A 23740-nucleotide genomic window follows, 5' to 3' on the forward strand; every position below is an offset into this window, starting at 1 on the left:
ATGCCGTAAAATTCTATGATTTATCGAATACGTTAATGGATTTTGTTAACAAAGGCTGAATGTGCGTGAGATAGTATTAATCATTTATATAAATTTGTTTATGGATGTAGCTTTACGTAATAATATGTTACAACACGTCAATATAACTGTTTCACCATTGTAGATTACCAAGATAGATTCACGCCTGTTGGTTTCTATTTGGGAGGGAAGTGTCGGTGGGTTGCAGGCAATAAATAATACCCAAGCACTTCTGTGATAGGCATTCGGAAGTTGGAGTGGTGAGTAAGGATAAGAATTTATGGCTGAACAACTTCGATCTTATTGCAATGGTCTATCCAAGCAATTTATTCCAAACCATCATTTTTCGCCTGTCAATTTAAATTTTATGATTTATAACAATCTGACATTTGACCCTTAAGACGACAATGCCTATGTTTCAAACATTATATTGCACTAATTACAATGTCTATAGAACAAGATAGGAAATTGGCATCAGAACACATTAGATGAACCAAAACAAACCCGGTTATTATTTAATTTGTTGTGGCCTCGCTTTCATGAAGCGGCAGGAACGCTAAATCATGTTAGCCCGCTAGATTTTTTCAAGCGGACAGGAAACTAGTGAGTTTGTTCCACGTACGCAAAGATGACACAATTTTGAATCCGAGCTCAATCATGCGTGTTTGTGTATGTGTGTGTGTGTGTGTTCATGTCTATTTTTAGCCACATACTTATCGTCTTACGCATGCGCGAATAATGTAAACACCAACATGGCGGCTGCCGAGGACGGAGCCTACTATGGAACATGGAGGGTATTAATTCTTAATTACATGTTCACCGTTTGTTGTGATTTCACGAGGTATTTGATTCTTTTACAGAATAGTGTGTGATTCGTCTATTTGTTTTATTTTTCAGATTGTGGAGTGCGTGTCTTTAACGGGTACAGTGGAAACGACCGGAATCGAAGGGTGGGTTTTGTTCTTCATTCATGCTCATGTCTGACTGATACGATTTCTCGAAAGTTTGACAGTTTCCAATATTTTCCATGTCTGTTTTTCGGGTTTATATCATTTGACGAAAAAAAGGTTTCCCAGCATCACGATGCACTTTCAAATCTTTTTGTTTATGACAAAGGTGGGGGTCTTCACTTGGTCCAGACCAGTGTGTGTTCATTTCCTTGTTTCGTAGACCAATTCACTCAGGCAGTGTAGGTATACAACGCACTGCGCCTGAATATTCCATTTGTGCATAGGATTGTTTCTTGATTTCTTGGTGCCAGTTCATGAGTTTCTATCAAGATCAGCTTATGTAGTCAAACGTGTCTCATCCGACAGGTCATAGTGTCTAATTTGACATTGTGTCTGTGGTGACTAGTTTTATTTGAGAAAATGTTTGTTGTGGTATTTCAGGACCGAGTTTCAGCTGGATGAAAGTGGCGATGTTTCGTGGAAGGTGTCAGAAGATGCAGAACCCATGCCTTTCTTTAACTGTGAAACTTATGAGGTATAGCGTTCCAAATATATATATTATTCCAATATATAAACATGATGAACCATCATAGTAATAGACCCGTGAAGATCCAGGGTAGAATAGGTCTTCAGCGAACCTTGCTTGCCATAAAAGGCGACTATGCTTGTCGTACGAGGCGACTAACGGGGTTGGGTGGTCAGGCTCGCTGACTTGGATGATGCATGTCATCGTATCCCAATTGCGTGGATTGATGCTTTTGATAACAATCACTGGATTGTCTGGTCCATACTTGATTATTTACATACCGCCGTCATATAGCTGTAATATTGCTGAGTGCAGCGTTAAACAACAAACAAACAAACAAATCATTGTAATAGTTATATTATAAACCTACAAATATAACAATCATGTATGCTTAGATGTCAATAAGTGTATATATACCTATGTAGTTTAGCCCTATCCATCTATTGCTTGATAAAGGTGTTAGGATCTGCACCGAAACGTCGCACTAATTGTAATAAAGAAGTTGTTCATCCATAGAACTCGTCTTACTTCATCACTCCAACTTCTAAATGCCACTGAAAGAAGTCATGTATGTTAGTTGAATAATTGTTATGACATGTAATACTATGATGAACATATTGGCTGTTCAACACTCAATCTGTTCATGTATCATGTTTGTACAAGAGGCAATTTGCACCACACAAAGCTGTTGATTCTGCTCGACCCTGGAGACAAAAGATCATTATTGACATATCTGTTGGCAATAGCAGACAAACAGACAGTCTATTCAGCAAAAAGGCCATAGGCCCATTTTACGGTGTTTGATTGCATGATCTACGCATGCTAATGAAGTAAAGTAATCAATTAAGTTTATTTTAGCAGTTGGACTTTATATAAATATTAACATAATTTTGTTATATACAACATCAATTGTTTTCAAGTGAAACTATTTCTGTAAAAGATGTTACAGTTTGGGACTTGATATAATGTTTAACATACATACTTTTTAGAGCTGAATAACACTCACAAACAAGCAATACATGAAATTCATCTTCAATAAAAGATTTACATTTTTCTATACGATAGTTACATAATCGTTCAGTGTATGGGACATTTATCATATATGTGTATCTCGCAAAATTAACACAAGTTTAAACTTGCTACATTTGGAACTAGTCATAATAGATGGTTTTCTTTTGTGACACATTCTAGAAAAGAATCAGCTTCTTTTTACAATGTTGTGACAAATCCACTCTGTGAGCACCCAGCGTGCCCAGGTGCACCTTTCCTGTGTCTGCCCACATTATTTCTATATCCACATGTACCGACAAGCAGCGTTGATGTGGTCAATATTTTTGTACCAAAACTGGCAACTAGATGTCCAAAGTAACCTATGTGTGTTGTAACTACAGGCACAGTGACTTGGTTGATTGCATGTCATCATACCCCAATCACTTGGCATGTTGCTCATAATATCAAACACTGGTTCATCTGCTAGAGACTTGATTATTTGCATCTAACTATTGCTTATTGCAGTGAATAAGAACATTCACACACAAACTGATGTCAAATTGTGATGTGAGGCTTGATGCCAGTGACCTTGAACTGGTGACATGGTTGTAGGACATTATCAAGTTCTGTGCAAACGTGTCGAAGAAATTCTTGATTTCCACTCATGTGATTTGGTAATACTGTAGGTCCTGAAGCACTGAAATATATTATGAAATATATTTCTATTATTATATAATATCTTATCTTATTTTTCCTGAAATTTTGACATTCCAGAAAGTTTGATGATTGTGAGTTCCATGTTTGTACTGGAAATGTAAGGCTGTGTCTTCTGTGTTCTAGGTGACTCCTGGTGCTGCTAGTGACCCCGCTGTGCTCAAGTTCATATGGACTTACGAGGGACATGTCATTGAGTTTAGGGTACGTACAAACTGTCAATCACCCCATGTTATTATCACTCACTGTTATTATCCATTGTGCAACGGTGACTTTATGTAACAAATGTTATATTTGGGATAAAACTTTCTTATTAAAGTATAGATTCCAGTGCTTGTTTGGGGTTGAGTCCCAACCAGGATTCGTACCCACATTGACAGAGTCAGTGATCTAACCCACTCAGCTACCTAGGCTTCCACAAAAATAGAGTCCAACAACTGGTACTCTAGATCACATACTTTGTGTACCCCTCTGACAAGTGTGATTTTATATTCTGTTGAATTAGAAAAAAACTTTTGTTGCAGTCAGTTTATCAACCCTTGTGATTAAGTTGTATCTATAACATGTATGAGCTTACTCAGTATTCATCTTAGGATTTTTGTTTTTTGTTTGTTTGTTGTTTAACGCCGCACTCTGCAATAGTCCAGCTATATGACGGCAGTCTGTAAATAATGGAGTCTGGACCCGGGAATCCAGTGATTGACACCATGAGCATCGATCCACGCAGTTGCGATACAATGACATGCATCAACCAAGTCAGCACGTCTGACCACCTGATCCCGTTAGTCAACTCTTACAACAAGCACAGTCGTCTTTTACGGCAAGCATGGATTGCTCTCCTTATGAACGTGAAGGGGAAGTAGCCCTGAAACGTTGCTACAAACAATAAAGATGTTACATGTATTATTTCATGTCTTCATGATCTGCCATCTTCTAAATGCCTATCAAAGACTTAATTCATAACATGATGGCAATAACCACACACCCTAATAGTGATGTGAGTGTTTAAGAGTAGAGAGGATGATGTGGTTGTTGTTGTGGTGGCAGGTGGAGGTGGCGGATGACCTGATGCTGCTGACATATGAGAGATGTTGTATGCTGCAGTGCCAGAAGGTGAGGTTTGGTTTCACTAAATTACCTCCCTTTAAGCCAGTAGAAACTATTCAGCAAAATGTCCACAAAATTTCAGTTTCTCTTTTTATGTAATAAAACAGTTTCATAAGGACTGTGTAGTATGTAGGTTTTCCTTTTATTATGAGCTTATTGAATCCTATAACACAAACAGTCAGTACTTTGGCAGTGACTTCTGATAATAAATGCTTCACTGGGGTCAGAATTATTTTGTGGTTGAAATTCCATAATGTAGGCTGTTACCATGGTTACAGATGCAGGAGGACCTGGGAGTATTTCCTTAGACATTTTTTAATACCTTCTGAACTTATAATTCACATATAATGTGTACTGGTGGAACTCTTGTGAGTGAGATTATGGTCAATACAGCCTTGATGCTATGGGGGTGATGATGATGTGGTCTATTCCAGGTGTCATCAAATGACCCCAAGGATGATGTGCCGTTCTCATTCCTTAGTGCCATGGAGGAAGGCTACTTCTCAGAACTCAACATCAGAGCTGACTCTGGAAGAGAGGTGGGTCTAGGCTCTTGTTTAGAATAAACTGTAATGCCTTTCTAGACAGGCTGGGGCAGAGCATACAGTATTTGCAGTGCTCCAGATACTTTGAGTACAGTACTGGTCATTATCAGAGTGAGTGTGTTTGGTTTTACACCGCTTTTAGCCATATTCCAGCAATATCCCGGCGGGAATGCCAGAAATGGGCTTCACACATTGTACCCATGTGGGGAGTTGAGCCCGGGTCTTAGGTGCGATGAGCTAAAGCTTAAACCACTGGGCTACTCCTATGCCACTGGTCGTTATCAGAATTGATGAGTACCCGACATACTTTTTCATACCAACATATGTACCGTACTGCTCGTTTGTTGAATTGACGAAAACTGATATGATATTGCACCATCATGATTCATAGACCTCGTGTTGCACATTTGGATTTTGGTGCCAAACTAGCATAAACATGACCGAGACGAGAGAATGTGACTGAGTTACTAGCCAATGGCAATGCAGGATTGGGAGGGAATCAATTTGCTGCCGACACAAAATGATGTACCGTATTCGACATAATAAGTGCCCAGGGCGCTCTCAAAATTAGAAAGAGGGGCTCTTATTAGTGTATTATTTTGGTGAAAAACAACAGAGTTGAAAGATCGTAAATTTCGTGGTTTTTGCTGACAGCCTGAAATGTTTATATACAGCAGATATATTTTTCCAGAATTTAATTTCCCATGATTAAGGCTGCATATAGCACACATATTATACGCGAATAAATAAGTCTTGTGTACATTGATCAATCGGAATGGGTGATAATTAGGATTGTTCACTAGCCAATATATTAGCAAATATCGCCGTGGGCGCTTATTAGAGCGGGGCGCTTATTACGTCGAATACGGTATTCCTGTTTAAGCGGAAGGTAATGCCCTATGGTTGACAGAAGTTTAACATTTTCAGAATAAATGGACAAGGTACGGCAACAAATAATCATAGGGGCTATATTATTGTTTATCTGCATATTTGATATGGTTTTGATTTGCAATATTTGACTAGTTTTCATCCAAACAGTATACTGGTATACCATTTATCTAGGGCACTGGCATTTTCTATGTTGGTGTATTAACAAAGGTCTTGATAATCCAGGATGGTTTTGTTTACTGTTTTGAATGACAAGAGACAGCACCTTGCTATGGTCCTAACTGAAGAAAAAAGGTTGTTTCCACTTCAAGTATATTCTGTCTGAGGACCACTCGCACAGCTGTCACGTGATCAAAGGTATGTATCGGACTCTGAGTTCAAACATCGTCTCCTCTGCAACCATGTTCGGCCACCTCGTTGTTTAACACTCAGGTCACAGAAACCCACGCCAAGATCTCAAGCTGTGCCTGTGATGAGAAGGCATTCAAGGCGCTGGAGCATGTCTCTCATAGCCTTTCACAGCGAGCTAGCAGGTCAGGGTATTATCGTCCGAGAAGCTCTTCCCTCAACAAGGACAAGATCAGAATTCTTCTAGTGGCAGAGAAAGAGCACAAGGCCCTTATCAATCCTGGCGTGGAAAATCCCAGGGCAGGAGCGGGGGACGCGGGGACAATCACGACTGGGAACTCCCACCCACGGTTGTCCCAATCGTGAACACCCCCATAGGTGGGAGGCTGGGCCTCTTCTGACAGAAGTGGATCGGACTAGGCAGATGCATTCATACTAAATGTACTAAGCTACAGCTATCACCTGGACAACGCGGTAAACCCACCCTTGACCATGGCTCCTTCTTCTCCCATCTTCCTAGTCCCCAAGAAGAACTCAGACAAGATGCAGCGTATTCACAGTCTCTCCATGTTCAACGAACGCTACCTGGAGCCTCCATCATACTTCTGCCTCACAACCTTGAGACTGCCCAGGACCAATATCAACGCTTTTGATTCCCTGATCAGTCTTGACGTGCCTGATGCTTACCTGTTTGTACCTATCCATCTCTCCAATCGCTGGCTTTTCAGAGGCCCCATGGCTATTTACACGAATAACCAAGCCAGTAGCGGCCTTCCTTCACCTGAGGAACATTCGGTTCGAGTTGTACATAGACGACGGTCTCCTGAGACATCCAGACATGGCTACCCTGGTTCTCCATCAGGACTACACCAGGCGTCTACTATATCAACTGAGATGGGTGGTCAACGAGGTGAAGTCGGGATTGATTCCTTCTTAATGACTCCAGTTCATGGGAGGCCTGTTCCAGACAGATCAGGGCCTATCAGTGTCAAGGACAGATGGCTCAGGATCCTTCACCAACTGTCACCTGCCCTTCGACAATCCCGCACACTTTACCAGGGGCAAGTATTGCTAGGATTGCTCACATCCGCCCAGGTTTTGACAAGCACAGGCTGCCTACATCTATGCCCAATACAACAGTTCCTTGCACCTGGGATCTCTACACGGCCATCACACTACCATCTTGCATAAGGACCAATCTCAATTGGTGAGATAGAGTCAAATGTGTTAGAGGCGTCTCGTTATGCCGGCTACCCCCAACACTACACCTGTTCATAGACACCTCCCTAAAGGGGTTGTGTGAGCATCTACTGGACCAGACATCTTCAGGGCTGTGGTCTGGCACACAACATGCCTGGCACATCAAGAACCTTGAGTTGGAGGCGTTGTCACATTGGCAGGAGTGTCTATGGAACACTCAAATTGCCTCAGGCAGAAATAGACCTGAAGTGGAAACGACCTTTATTCTTAAGTTTAGGACCATCGCAAGGTCTGTCTCTGTCAAAAGGTAAGCAGTAGATGCATTAAGGAGTAATGTAGGATAAGTATACAAAAGTAAAAAAATATTTTGATTTTACTAATTTTGCATCTAAAGACAATTTACCGGAAATGTTTTTGACAATTACTGAATGCCTATGAAAAACAATTCCTGTGGAAATAATTTTATGTGAGGAATGATTTGCCAACAGGGTAAAGGAGAGAATGCATGTCATGAACTGCTTGATCACAACTGAAGATGATATGTTTAAACTCAAATAAAATCAAAAGTACAGAATCATCCTGTTAGCATTGTTGGACACACTGATAGATAGTACTTGTTTCCATCAGTTCAAGGTCCACCAGGTCCTGCTGCAGTTGAGTGCCCCGGAGATGGACTGGCTGCGGTCCCCGCCCCCGCTGACAGGGCTGCGGGAGGACGTCCTGCAGGCCACCCTACACTACCTGTACTCAGAGTGTCTCCCCAGGGGGCTGTCGGAGGACACGGCCAAGGCCTGTATCAAATCGGTCGGCAAGCTGCCCGGCTTCTCCAGATTCTCAGATCTCTGTGATACGTTTCTAAAAAATACAGCACTTAAACAACGTAAGTTGGGACAATCTTCCATGATGTATTGATGACTGATTCTGTGTGTGCTCATCAGTGAATGCATGGGACATAGGGAGGACCATGTATGTTTGTTTGTTTGTTCTTTAACGCCGTACTCAGCAATATTCCAGGTATTTTATGGCGGTCTGTAAATAATCAGACCAGACAATCCATGAATACACAATGCCATTTAGAAAGTGGTCAAATGTAACTAATGTTATATTTGGGATAACACTTTCTTAGTAAAGTACAGATTCTAGTACTTACAGAAAATCCAGTGATTGAAATCTTGAGTATTGATGCACGCAATTGGGACATGATGACATGCACCAACCAAGTCACTGTGCCTGACCACCCGATACTATTAGACGCCTCTTACGACATAACATCCCTCTTTTGTCTACTATATACCTACGTGGTCATTCATACTATATAGCGATCCAGTCATTCATACCCTCCACTTCTGTCTACTATGTACCTACCCAGTCATTCATACCCATCTCATTCTATATTGCAGAAATCACCAACCTCATATCAGATATGCATGGGTGTGCTGACAAGATCATAGAGCTGTTCAGTGTTAAGGGAGGGGTGGGCGAGGGGCACCTGTCGGTGGACTCCAGCCTCATGTCCAACCCAGCCAAGCTGTGTTACACTGTCAGACAGGGCCTGAAGGAGGCAGCAGTTGGTAAGTCAGGCTCTACATCGGTGTGGGAATCAGATGCCACCTGGAATTCAGGGAGTCAGTAAGGGATGGATTCGAGGAATCAGTGAGGGAGGCGGTTTTAGGGAGTCATCGAGGGGAGGGTGAGATTAAAGAAGGCAGTGAGTGGAGGGTGGGATTCAGGGAACAAGATGGCTATCCAGGATTACATAAAATCTGAGATAAGTGTTACCAAAGTTTCTAAGTGCAGTTAGAGTTACCTACCCTGCCTAACACAGAACTCCAGCAATGTAAACAAACTTGATGCACTGAGTATAAAATGAATCTTACAGAAACACATTTTTGATAATGCCTTGATCCTGTCTGCTGTATCATGAGTAGACTCTGTTCATTATTATGATCACAAAGAAGTAACCTGTCTGGTGGATGGTATTGTGACTATCTGCATGTGTGTTTGTCCTTGTCCAGCCTGTGCCAAGCTGCTGATCCTTTGTGACCTCTTCTCAAAGAGGAAGGGCGAGCTGTCGCGCGAGGAGAGACACGAAATAATGAAGTATGCCAAGTCAAGGTGAGCTGGACTGCTGGTACTACTGTTACAGTCAAAACAATTATGTAGGCACCTCCGTTATTTACACAGAGGTGATTTAGGTGCCTCCGTTGATTACCCAGAGGTTATTTAGGCACCTCAGTTAATTACACTAAGGTTATTTAGGCACCTCCGTTAATTACACAGAGGTTATTTAGGCACCTCAGTTAATTACACAGAGGTTATTTAGGCACCTCAGTTAATTACACCAAGGTTATTTAGGCAACTCAGTTAATTACACAGAGGTTATTTAGGCACCTCTGTTAATTACACAGAGGTTATTTAGGCACCTCCGTTAATTACACTAAGGTTATTTAGGCACCTCCGTTAATTACACAGAGACAATGTCACACTTGCCACCAAAGAAAATGACCTTATCTGGAATGACCATGACCCCTTTTATTATACCACCTTCGTGAAAACACTGAGAGTACTGTGTGTGAGTGAGTGAGTCAGTGTTGATGTTGTTTACAGGCTACCAGTATTCATGAACCAGCTACACAAGTTCCTGGAGGTCATCAAGCAACACACGTCCAGTCTCACTGCTCCACAGAGGAACGATATCGCCACCTACCTAGTGCCCGAGGTCAGGCTTGCCCGCCTTTTCTACGTTTATTTGATAGATGAATGATCCTGATATTCATGGTATTTATGTGCATCTATTCAAGTGCAAAAGAGAAGGGATTTCAGAATTTAGAAAGAATGTAACAATTAGAATGATGATATAATATTAAGTCTGCTCAAGTGATCTGATGTGTATGATTGTGATCTGACGTAGGTTTTGTTAATGTGCAATGCATCACTATATGTACAATCACATTAATTTGCCCGATGTTTTTGATGCTGCTTGCACTCATTGAGCATTTTGAGCTCCTGCAAGTCTTGTAAACTGTTTGCTCAAAACTCGGAATACCATCAAACGATGACTTGACTATTGTACCCTACTCACAAGAATCTTGATTGCTGTCTCAGCTGGAGACGACGCTGGACCTGATCTTCCGGTTTGCTGTGGAGACGAAGGATGCCCTGGACAAGGTCATCACCTCCAGCAACACGTCAGAGAAGTCCGAGAAATCCGACAAGCATAAAAAGGGGCATGTTGGAGACGTGTTAGGGAAGGCGCTAAAAAACGTGAGTAGAATGACTCTCCAGCAAGTGCAGTGGTCATGAATGCAAAACTATAGCAGAGAGGTGAGGGGAAATGGGGTTTAATGTTGCGTCCAAGATTATTGCACTCGTATAGCGACGTGTGTCTGTGTGTATGGCTGCTTGCACTAGTTCAGACTGATGCCGATTTTATAGTACTAGCTCACTGAAATACCATGCAGCAGGTTAACATGAATACCCAACTCAGACACAGTATATCCAAGCCGTCCAGATTCCTTGTTTTATCCTCTTAATGCCGAGCACCAGACAGGATAACAACAAAGAACAATCTTTTAAAGTCTTTTGGTATGACACGGGCCCGGGGATCGAACCCTGGACCTTCCGCTCTCTGGGTGGACACTCTACCACTAGATCATGAGATGGTCCCTACAGCCGGAAATCCAACAAGGATTATGGGTACAGATAAGTTGTCTTGGTTAAGCAGGCAAGATTAATTAATGACAGGTCTATAAGTAGGCCTAGGATGGTCAATAACAGTTGTGTCTGATTTGTCATATCAAATACAGGTTCTATTTTGAAGAATGCAGTATTCCATCTTTACCATGTTTTAATGCCATGTTTACCTGATGATTGTTTCTGCATTTTCAGGCACTGCACATGAAAGAGCTCAAGAAACTGAAAAACTTCCATGACAGGACATCCGCCAGCTTCACACATCTAATGCAGAAGAAGTAAGTGATGTCAGGGCAGGGGGACGGGGATGACTGGGCAGAAGAAGTAAGTGATGTCAGGGCGGGGGGACAGGGATAACTGGACAGAAGAAGTAAGTGATGTCAGGGCGGGGGGACGGGGATGACTGGGCAGGAGAAGTAAGTGATGTCAGGGCAGGGGGACAGGGATAACTGGACAGAAGAAGTAAGTGATGTCAGGGCGGGGATGACTGGCCAGAATTAGTAAGTGATGTCAGGGCGGGGGGACGGGGATGACTGTGCAGAAGTAAGTGATGTCAGGGCGGGGGGATGGGGATGACTGTGCAGAAGAAGTAAGTGATGTCAGGGCGGGGGGACGGGGATGACTGGGCAGAAGAAGTAAGTGATGTCAGGGCGGGGGGACGGGGATGACCGGGCAGAAGAAGTAAGTGATGTCAGGGCGGGGGGACGGGGATGACCGGGCAGAAGAAGTAAGTGATGTCAGGGCGGGGGGACGGGGATGACTGTGCAGAAGAAGTAAGTGATGTCAGGGCGGGGGGACGGGGATGACTGGGCAGAAGAAGTAAGTGATGTCAGGGCGGGGGGACGGGGATGACTGGGCAGAAGTAAGTGATGTCAGGGCGGGGGGATGGGGATGACTGGACAGAAGAAGTAAGTGATGTCAGGGCGGGGGGACAGGGATAACTGGACAGAAGAAGTAAGTGATGTCAGGGCGGGGGGACGGGGATGACTGGGCAGGAGAAGTAAGTGATGTCAGGGCAGGGGGACAGGGATAACTGGACAGAAGAAGTAAGTGATGTCAGGGCGGGGGGACGGGGATAACTGGGCAGAAAAAGTAAGTGATGTCAGGGTGGGGGGACGGGGATGACTGGACAGAAGAAGTAAGTGATGTCAGGGCGGCGGGACGGGGATGACTGGGCAGGAGAAGTAAGTGATGTCGGAGAGTGGGGGATGCCTTGGCACCACAGTGTGTGGCTTGCTTGCACTTCTTGCTACAGTTCAGTATGAAGAACAAATCTGAATATGAAATGACGATGTCATGAGGTCTCATTGAGGCTAAAAAAAATAACAGTCTTGGTTCTCAGGCAAGGCTTGCATCATCATAAAGTTTGTGGCATGTTTTGTTTTTATTTCCATTTTTTTTTAAAACAAAAAAAATCCATAAATATTCCATATTGTCCAACGGTAGTCAAATATTGTATCCCAGTATTTTACTCATCAAGGAATACATTAACGTAGGGAGGCCCTTTCCCAGGTTGATTGTACACAACTGTTTATTTGGTTACATACTAGTTTGAACAACAACAAAAATTATTTAATTTTTGAAAGCCTTAAAGAATTTAAAGGTGATCAGAATGAATGATTGCAAGTATAAGACAGCTGCAATTCATGTACTGACAGCAGGTCTATAGGTGGAGAAAACATGGATCCTTCACAGTGACTTTTAAGGTATAACTGAATGCCATCTGTCTGTAGTCCTACCCCATGTGATACGATGTTAGCTGTTGAAGCACAGATACATACATGGTGTTAGATCACTGGCTGTCACAACTTGGAAGACATGTGTCTCATACAGTAATCATCTTAAACCAGTGTTCCTGTTTACTGGTAATTACAAAATGTTTACTGGTATCATTAGTCTTGGACCCGTAGTTGATGTGACTGCCAGTCCCTGTGGACCGGCAAATAAAGTACCTCATAAAACTTTGTTTTTGAACAAAACATTGGCCATATGCATATAAGTATGTTTTTGAATAAAGTCAGCTTGTCTGTTACCATCGGGGTTTCCCCTTGTCTACTTTTAGTGCAAGGAAATAACATTTCGCTTTGCTTCAAGGTTAAATATATATTTGTAGCAATATAAGTTTTGAAATATTCAAAAATGAGACATTAAATTATGTATGAATGACTATAGATCTAACTAAGTTACTTAGGAGATTGCATTGAACATGATGTTGAAAGATTTAAAACCAGGTAAGTTTGAAACGTTTTTTACTTTTTGAAAGTTTGGACGGACAGAAATTAGGGGGGGGGGGGGGGGGGGGGGTCTGGTAATCTGGTAATTTTTAGCGTTGCCAGTCCACTAGGACTGGCAGTTTAAAAATCCAGCGGGAACACTGGTTAAACATGTCCAAAGATTCTTGTTGCCTTGTGTAATTCATGTTGTTTGTATTCTGTGTTCAGGGAGAACTTTGGTATGATGACACATGGAGAGAAAGTGAGGTCAGTCTCAAAAAACCTGGAACAAGTGATTGATGAGGTGAGTGAAAGTCCAGGCTTGGAAAGGTGACCGCAGCTCATGAATACCGTTCATTATGTCCATACTATTTGCTTAAACGTGTTTTAGCTATTGGTGGTGCACTTAAAGGGGTTCCTTCTTCAAGGCCTGGGTCAATTTCCACAGAGGTGATGATGTAGTTATGACTGACACATGTCAGCATTGTGCAGAACAAATGAAAAGATATGTGATTTGTCAGTCCATGTATCTCCTGGTGGGTGGAGTTGTCTCCCCTGATCACTGTTGGCACTGACTGTTCCAGGTGCCATTCTTTCTGGTGCGTCTTGAGGAGCTGATGGCGGCCTTGGATGAAAAGGTGACGTGGAGAGAGTGGAAATATCTCTTCAAACTCGGAACATCTAAAGTTGTAAGTACTTCTATCTTAGTGACACCCTCAGTTGCATCAATCCCAGTAGATCCTCCTGAGTAGGCATGTTTGTTAAATCTCCAGCATGTCTCACACTGCTTCACTATACTAGTGCTGTCAAGTGGGCAGACTGTGAGTCAGTCTGTTACTTAAATGTGCTAGAATTCATCCATAATAGTTTAAGGAGCAGCCACACATGGCATTTGTAGTAGCTGATCTTGATCATTTTGATGTACCAGTATGTTCAAAAACATGTCAAATGAACATGATAAATAAAATAAAATAATTTTAATTTTATCATGCATGTATTGTTCTTTCACATACAGGATATCATGATTAAATGGCAAGTAAAGTCAACATAGCTAATTTGCATATTTTAATACTTTTTTTTTATTCAATGAAAACATTTCGTTAAATATTTGTCCTATTTTTTTCTTCAAAAGAACCTTTCCTCTTCTGCTGTTTTCATGTGGAATCAAGGAAACTAGACTTGATTTAGTTTGATCTAGACTTGCCTAGGATTTTAGTAAAAAAGATATCTATATATATATAAATTCCGGTCAAGGCGCTGTAGTACAAGGATGCATGTTTCTTGTGTGTAGGCCTGGGGTCTGGGCAAAGTGTTGGCCAACAAGTCTACTCTGCAGCATCTCATCGACCAAGCCTGTGATATCACCAACCGGGACCAGTTCACGGCGTCACTGGCGTCCCTGGGGTTGACGTCGCCGGATGCCAGTCAGGACAGCGGCGGGGCAGGAGGAGGCAGACAGAGTCACGGGCCTACCAAGTATGCTCAGGTCAGTCTCAGTAGCACCACAGCATGTCGTCAAGCAATCAACAGTTGTCATTTGATCACTAGAGTGAGTGAGTTATGTTTAACACCTCTTTTAACAGCATTCCTGTTATATCATGGCATGTCAGCTTAACGTGGGAGGAAAGCCCAAAGTGATGCATGTCTCAGACGTTTACCACTTCGGTGAAACCCACAAGCATGGATATGGTGCTGACAAACCTAGAAACATAATTGGGGTGAACCGTGATTCAAACCCACAATCATGGGTTTCCTGCGTGTCCGAGGGATGCAACTCTGCACAACGAATTTCAGCGCCTTAGACGACTTGGCCACCCATTGATCACTAGAATATCCTCCACAGTAAGGATTCAGTGTGTATTATAAAGAAGATGGTTTCTGGTACAACATGCTTGCCACAAGATTAAGAATTGTCACCTACCATGCCTACCATGGGGATTGGTCGGCTACAGTGTATGGCTTGTGTGTGTGTGTGTGTGAGTGTCATGGTTTGGCTACCACTAGTTTGCCAGGTCTTTGCCTATCGATTATTTGAAGGCACTCATGATGTAGGTGAAATATCATCATCGGATGGTCAGGCTCACTGACTTGGTTGATTCATGTCATCGTATCAAAATTGCATGGATCGATGCTCATGTCACCAACTGGATTGTCTGGTCAAGACTCGATTATTAACAGACCACCGTCATATAGCTGGAATATTGCTGAGTGCGGCTTTAAACAACAAACAAACAAATCATATCAGTGAAAAAAGTGGGTATCAGGTGGTCAAAATGGCTGCTGAGTATGACTAGTACCTGCACTTGATTCAGCTGTGCCCTGGTAGATCCGTGGTTTGCCCCGTCTGCCAGACTTTAGCCAACTTTCTAGACTGAATGATCATGGCAGACATTGTTCCTTGCTATCTCAAGACTGTACCAACCCAACTGCTGTCATCATAACAACTATTTACATGAATATGAATGGTAAACTAAAGATGTAAGGAACTGATGTTTTCCTCTTTCCTCCACCACGCTGATAGTTAACTCTGTAACCATGGTAACAGATCAAACTGAGTCATGAGCTGTTTCCTACCTTGCAGCTCAGCTCAATAGAGTCCCTATGCATCCCTCCGTACGCCCGAGACAGCCGGACCGCCAAGAGGGCGCTGGAGCTGCTACGTAAAGGCGAGAAGACCGATATGACCTTTGAAATAGAGGTTGTGCACGGTGAGGTCCCCCTGGCATTCCGTTCAACAGTCCTTTCCTCTCACCATCTTACAGGTCACTTATATATAACTCTTGGATTTATCAGCCCCAAATCAGCAACAAGTATCAGTAAACATTCCCCAATTGAATATGAAATTTCCCTTCTCATCATATTCAATTAATGTAATAGCTTTGTATAGGTGGCTTTTGTTTCTCTGAAACTGGACTAGTAATGGTGTCTGCCTTGTTAATTAGTTTTACTTCATTACATTGAATGCAATATAAAAACAGAAATAGTTCAAGAATTTCAGAAAATATATCCCAATTTTAATCAAAGTAACGATTTTTTTGTTGCCCAATCTGGCTGCCGTGAGCTTACAGTTTAGAAATCCTGGATAAATCTCTGATATTTGCATCTATTGTGTTGACGCCACTTCACAAAGTATCCCATGTGCCAAACTTTTGTTGAAGTGTTTCACCTTAACTAATGCAAGTGCTTCTATTGTATCCATCAGAGGGTGGAGACATTGTGATTGACCACACCCACCCGGGTGAGCCGGTGGAGCGGACAGATGAGGGGGAGGTAGAGGTGAAGGAGGTGCGAGCTCACTGCGTCATTATTGCTGCTCGGTGTGACTGGTTCCGCCGAGCACTCCTCAGCGGCATGAAGGAGTCTATACACAAGTAAGGGAACTGTAGATTTGTTTGTGGATAATTGTAACTGTAGCTACACAATGATGTTGAACACAAAATGTATGTCATGCTGATACCCAGGAACACCCATAGACTTTGGCAGCCATTACTCCAAGGAGGAAGGGAAGTAACTCTATGAGTACTGGTTTGAAAAGATACTCGCCTGACAACAGACCTCAGAAACTAACCACCTTTATCTCCTTGAACTTTGAAAATATTGATTTCCCAAACCAGTTTTATTGTTTTGTAGACAAGATGAATGTCTCTTGGAATTGATTGCAAATGTTTATTAATTCCTTTTCTCTTTGCAGAAAAATAACAGTTCATGATACAAATCCTGAGCTATTCCAGCTTTTTTTGGAGTATTTATATAGCGGCCAGTTGGAGACTAATGAGTTGTCAACAGAACAGCTAGCTGATATGACCACCCTCTGTGATAGATATGAGGTAAGAACATCATCCATGTCCACACCTCTCTGTGATAGATGTGAGGTAAAACTTCCCCATGTTCCATACAGCTGTGCGTGATATGAGATAAATACATCCCCATATTCCATACAGTTGTGAGTGATATGAGATAAATACATCCCCATATTCCATACAGTTGTGAGTGATATGAGATAAATACATCCCCATATTCCATACAGTTGTGAGTGATATGAGATAAATACATCCCCATATTCCATACAGTTGTGAGTGATATGAGATAAATACATCCCCATATTCCATACAGTTGTGAGTGATATGAGATAAAAACATCCCCATATTCCATACAGTTGTGAGTGATATGAGATAAATACATCCCCATATTCCATACAGTTGTGAGTGATATGAGATAAATACATCTCCATATTCCATACAGTTGTGAGTGATATGAGATAAATACATCCCCATATTCCATACAGTTGTGAGTGATATGAGATAAATACATCCCCATATTCCATACAGTTGTGAGTGATATGAGATAAATACATCCCCATATTCCATACAGCTGTGAGTGATATGAGATAAATACATCCCCATATTCCACACAGTTGTGAGTGATATGATGCGGAAGGTTTCACACAGGCTGTTATTGCAGATGGACAGCCTCAAGTCAGTGTGCGAGCATGCTCTGAAACACCACATCGATGATGAGACGGCCCTGTACCTACTCAGCCTGGCTGACCAACTGCACTGTAAATTTCTCAGGGTGAGTACTCAGCTATTAGCTTATTATTTTTCTCATGTATTTATTCCCTTAAGCATGATATACATACAATAAAAAGTCTATATTGAACTGGCACTGTTGTATGGCAAGAGTTATCTGCCCCTGTCAACACTGTGGCAAAAGTTCTGACATTTGGAGAAGAACTGAGTGAAACAAAGTGAGATATATTACATTTCTGTCTTGACTTAGGAATATCAGTCCATTTCAGAGTTCCCAACGAAAGCTTGTTGAGCAAATTTGCATCTGTAAAATAAGTGTTACCAAAAGAAATAAGCTATAAAACATAATAGATTTGGTTCTTAGGCATGTCGGATCATCTTAAAGTTTGCCGCAAGTTTCGTTTTTATTTCCATTTTAAAAAAAACAACAAAAAATCCATAAATATTCCAAGTCCAACAGTAGTCAAATACTGTATTTCAGTATTTTACTCATCAAGGAATACATTTATGTAGGGAGGCCAGGTTGATTGAACACAACTGTTTATTTGGTTACATACCAGTTTGAACAACAACAACAACAAAAAATCCAAAGTCCACTGTCCCCTGCCCATTCCCCACCTGCCTGGACAATGTTTTCAAAACCCATTACCTGGGTCATTTTATTTATATTTATTTTTTTAAGCCTTAGTTTGACTGTGGTGTCAATCTGTGTGTTGCAGGAGACGTCACTGCACTATATCACAGAGCACCACAGCCTGGCGGACAGCGAGGTCTTCGAGGACCTGCCGGAACATCTACAGGCGGAGGTGGAGGACGCCATTGCCTGGCACGGGTCAGTACCTGGAACTCTGTGACTGCACGTGGTGTTACACCATGGCCAGCTGTGTCATGGCGCCAGATAAACGTGCAAGCAGCAACAGGGTGACCCCCACACACAGCAGTTACCGCGTCACTACAAAGAGGATTGGGGGGTCCCAGTAACTTGACAGCATCCATCTTCCCCAGGCAAAGGAGTTAACTCACTATAAAAGTCCTCTTTCCACCCTTGCCGAACTAGACTGGAATTATCGAGTTTATTTGGCTGAACTAACAAGACCCTGCATAGTCCAATCAAAATTGTGTAACAAAATCAACATCCGGTTTGTAAAATGCAGTGCATATTTCGGTCAACTGCAGGATTTGCAAAACATGTGTACCACCAACTTGGCGTCAACAGATATTTTCCAAATCCATTCATGTTTTGATCAAGGTGCTCACGTGATTTGATACGCTTTGCGAAGTCAGACTTTTGTTACAATATAGATCTTCATTATCAATCAGATCATCCTGCATTGAAGCAAATGCAAGCGATGCAAGATGTGGAATCTGATTAGTCAATAGGCGGGACATAGAAGGGACATAACTCGTAATAGCCACTGGTGGCATGACGATCAGGCACAGAAATTCCAGCACAGTTCGGCAAGGGTGGAAACTGGACTTTTACAGTCAGTTAACTGTCTTTCCTAGGGAAGATGGACAGCATCAATCATTGCTTATGCTGTTAACCACTGACACCTTGTTGACATGGGGAAGATGCCATTACACTTTTCGATGAGATGTCCTGTCTTTGTGTCTCCCCTTATGATCCTAGGGGTCTCACATTATTTGTATATGCACATGTACTGACCAGCAGAGACGATGAGGTCAGTATCTTTGTAGCTGGCACGTAGATGTGGTCCCTAGCAACCCATGCTTGTCGTAATAGGCGACTTAATGGATCAGCTGGTCAGCCTCACTGACTTGATTGACTGCATGTTATCTTAACCTGGCTGCATTGCACAATATGAGTCACTAGTTTGTCTGGACCAGACTCGATTATTATCCCCTGTTATATAATTCAGGGGATAGAGTCATCACCTGGTCCGTTGGTCCGTATTTCGTTTCCAGAGCAGAACTTGAAAACTGTGAAAGAACTTTCATCCAAACTTGCCATATGTATTAACCAGGGAATGAAGTGGTGCTCTTTGTTATTATGGGGGCTGGGGATTTGTCATCTTCTGATGACTTTTGTATCCAGGCTCAAACATCATGGTCTTACAGCTGGAAAGTTGCGGAGTGTGCGTTAAACAACAAACAACATCTGGATCTGTTTGGGCTTTCCCCAACATGAGGCTGATACGCTATGGTATGACCTCATGGATGATGCTCATGTGGACTTGATTTTACCCCAGACAGAAAGATGCTATGTATTTGCCACGGTTTAACCAGTGTAATAATGTACATACGGGGACATCCTTGGTACAGTTTGATGTCAGTTCAGTCGTTTTTGTTTTATGACTTGTGTTTTGTGTTGCCTAGCAGGCTGGAGCCGCGGTCAGCTCGGTTGCGGGCCGGACCCCTGGTGGACACACCCAGCTCCCTGTCCAGTGTCAGCGAGGTGGACGAGCTGATGACCAACATAGATCTCATGGACAGGGTGAGAAGAACACTTCTTCATTGTTATTGCACAAGACCCCTCAAAATAATACAATCAATTCAAAATGCATGGTTTTGGAAAAAATGATTTGGACTGCTGACCTTTTTCCTGTTCTTAGTGTTAAGATGTGTGTCTGTGTTTGGTTGTGCTTTGACATGAGATGAAAGTACAGGTTTTATTTTAGGAAGAATGTGTGCAATTGTTGTTAATTGTATTGTTAGGGCCATCTAGTTTTGAAGCAATTAAATAATCTCTGTATCAACGAGTTTTGATATGTTTGATATTAAAAGACTAAAGGCTGAGATTCTACAAGTTTTTCAGTTTGTACACATTTGCTATCCAATGATGTCACTGTGGTCTGCAGGGCATTGTGATGCAGTTTCATTGTAGCATTGCATTATCGCCTAGGAGATACTGCTTAATCTCGCCCACGCAGTGGCTTCTGTCTCACTCACTCACTCACTCACTCACTCAGCCACCCGACCACCCACCTACTCACTCACTCACTCACTCACTCACTCACTCACTCACATGTTCCATCATTGCAGCCCCATGACCTGTCCACCTCGAGCTCCTCGGAAGACTTACCGTTCATGGAGGACCCATCACGCCTGGAGTCCTGCCTGGACGCTCTACGCGACATCGTTGGCGACACAGTGCCACAAGATGAACTCGTCCGCATAGCAATGGCTGCCGACTATGACACAAACCGAGCACTTAATTTCTTCTTCTCTTCATAGCACAGGGAGTGTTTTAGTACACTATGTAATATAGGATCATTGATGTACAATATTTGACTAAGATGTTGTCAAAGTATCTCTACTGCAGTTCAAGTGGTGCTTTCCTGGCTGGTGAGATGGTCCAGACATCGTGGACACTGTTCTTCCTCTAGGATACCTTGAAACACAACTGGTATCAGCTTGTTAGATCAGCCAGTCTCTGTGGGCCTCTGTACAACACTGTACAACATGATGCAACACTGTACAACATGATACAACTGTATACAACATGATACGAGTCTATACAACATGATGCAACACTGTACAACATGATACAAGTCTATACAACATGATGCAACACTATACAACATAATGCAACACTGTACAACATGATACAAGTCTATACAACATTATTCAACTTCATGTAGTACTACCATATACAACACTGTGCAACAGGATACAATAACAGGATACAAGTTTATACAACATGATACAACTTCAACGACATGATGCAACAAATATCCCAGTGTTATGGGTTTACGGACGCTTAAGAAAAATTCGTACTTTTCTCGCTAATCACATCAACTGTAAAACATCTCACTCACTTACATTAGACTGCTTTATCTTAAAAACAAGCTATCATCTGAGGAAATACAATGTCTGTGTGACCCCACACCTCTTGCTATCGCATGAGTAATCGCGATAAACATAGCCGTCCGATCCGACAACCATATTGTACAACATGATGTAACAGTGTCCAACATGCTACAACAGCATGATGTACAACACTATACATGCACTGATTCATCAATATCATTATCATGTACGCTGACCAACATACAATACGTGAACGGGTGATGCTAGGGCTGGGCTGGGTAACTTGGGTACTCGGGGCGGGTAGGTGCTGAGTAGGACCCGGGTACCCACAGGACTACCCGGACCCATGGTTAGTCACGTGATATATTGTTTAATGACAAAAATTACCCAGCACGATATGGTTACACTACAGGTCACTCATGTTCGCATTTCTTTCTGACGATGCACCCATTCCTTCTGACTTTTATGTGTTTGAATGAAAATAAAACTTCAGTCAACTTCAGTGTATGCATGACCAGATCTATTATACATGTTTCTAAATACATTTTGGGAGGGATACGGGCAAACTATTCCCAGAATCTGACATTTAGTACCTATCTCTTGAGATCTACAGGGGAGCACGGGTGGCCCAGTCGTCTAAGGCGCCGCGATTTGCTGTGCAGAGTTGCGTCCCTTCAGTACGCCAGAAACCTATGATTGTGGGTTCGAATCCCGGTTCGCCCTGATTATGTTTCTAGGTTTGTCAGCACCATACCCGTGCTCATGGGTTTCACCGAAGTGGTAAACGTCTGAGACCTGCATCACTTCGGGCTTTCCTCCCACATTAAGCTAACATGCCGTGATATAACTGGAATACTGTTAAAAGCGGCGTTAAACCAAACTCACTCACTCACTCACGTCTGTTGAAAGCAGTGTTAAGCCCCAACTCTTACAGGAGAACATACACCACTGGCACCAGCGTCGCATGATACATACTGTGTCACTCTTGGCAGTATTTTGGCAATAGATCACATTGACCATTAACTGTTAAGTGACATGGTGACTGGTGTCTCAGATCTACAGAACACTTACATCCACATGTAATACACTTATGTCCACAAGCCAGACAGTTGACAACAAACAAACTATGAGGGCACACTATACAGACTGAGGCATTACTTTAACATTTAAGAGATCTTGTTCATCTAAAATGATAATCATCATGTTTTGTTCTTTGATTCTAGACTACCTTTAAAAATATTCAGGCAAAAAACACTGCTTTGACCATTTGGTTTAGTTTACTTTTTCACTTATTTATTGAATTTGTTTTACTAGTTTGAAACATGGATCTTCAGGATTTAGAAATTTCAAAGTTAGTGTGTCAATGTAGATAAGTGTTGTAGACAAGTTGCTAAGAAAGTTGTTTTTTGTGGCATTGTTTAACTGTTTAATTTTGCACTCCTGTTTTATTTAAGATGTTTCAAAAAGAATAATATTTTTTAGTTCTTGGCCAAAACAGTTAAGGAACAATATCAAAATCATTGCTGTAATTTTAATGTTTCTCTTGTTGACCCTGGACTTATTCCATGTGTATTACAAGTATACTTTGGTTCCATTAAATCAGTACCCATTGCTGTTTCGGTGAAACCTCTTGCCTGAGTATTATAGAACTCTCTCTCTATAAATATTAATTATCGATTTATCTAACAAATGTTCTTCAATTTTGTATTTTCTTGTCATTATTTACTTAAGAATGTCATATTTCTTTTAGAGGTGTGTTGAATGTAATTTATGTGATAAAATGGTGATATTTATTATACTACAAAAGAAAAGCTATTTATTATTGACTGAATGTGATTAGTCTTCATGACCCATGTATTATTGTAGCAAACATGACAGTTGGGAGAGAATGGTTGGTCTGTTTCATATATGTACATGTATTAGTACCATGGCTTGAAAAGCAAAAAGATCTGTTTCTTTTTTTATATAATCATACATATATATTCAATATTGAGCATTTTATTTTGGATTGAACAAATACTTCTTTTATATCCTGCTTGCATTTATTTCTATTTAAGACATGTAAATGACGTCCAGTATTTGTCATGGTTTCTCACAGCTTTTATTTTTAATGGTGAAAGTTTCTTCAGCTTATCATCACTGCTAATTATTAACTTACAACAGGTAATTAATATATTTGTGAGTACAATTCTCAATTCAATTTTACCAGTAATCAGGAAGTGAAATTTTGTTTAATATTTATTTAAAC

At 41.7% G+C, this 23740-nt stretch overlaps 1 protein-coding gene across 2 annotated transcripts; it reads left to right on the forward strand.

Annotated features, from left to right (window-relative positions):
* Nucleotides 1–766: 766 nt before the first annotated feature.
* Nucleotides 767–22355, forward strand: LOC139468645 (uncharacterized). Of its 2 annotated transcripts, none has more exons than XM_071250767.1 (22): nucleotides 767–812; nucleotides 916–968; nucleotides 1410–1503; nucleotides 3325–3402; nucleotides 4246–4311; nucleotides 4740–4844; nucleotides 7914–8166; nucleotides 8687–8857; nucleotides 9302–9401; nucleotides 9894–10005; nucleotides 10392–10550; nucleotides 11175–11257; nucleotides 13421–13496; nucleotides 13777–13881; nucleotides 14484–14678; nucleotides 15774–15900; nucleotides 16395–16563; nucleotides 16884–17019; nucleotides 17654–17764; nucleotides 18441–18553; nucleotides 20059–20176; nucleotides 20725–22355. In XM_071250767.1, the coding sequence occupies exons 1-22, from the start codon at nucleotides 771–773 to the stop codon at nucleotides 20914–20916; spliced, it is 2658 nt and encodes an 885-aa protein (XP_071106868.1). In that variant the 5' UTR covers nucleotides 767–770; the 3' UTR covers nucleotides 20917–22355. The 2 variants fall into 2 exon arrangements, with proteins under 2 accessions (XP_071106868.1, XP_071106869.1); XM_071250768.1 differs by having other exon boundaries at nucleotides 20062–20176.
* The last annotated feature ends 1385 nt before the right edge of the window (nucleotides 22356–23740 follow it).

This window comes from Haliotis cracherodii, unplaced genomic scaffold (assembly GCF_022045235.1).
Source record: "Haliotis cracherodii isolate W230 unplaced genomic scaffold, xgHalCrac1.p SCAF_2, whole genome shotgun sequence".
In the NCBI taxonomy this organism is placed as follows: Eukaryota; Metazoa; Mollusca; class Gastropoda; order Lepetellida; family Haliotidae; genus Haliotis; species Haliotis cracherodii.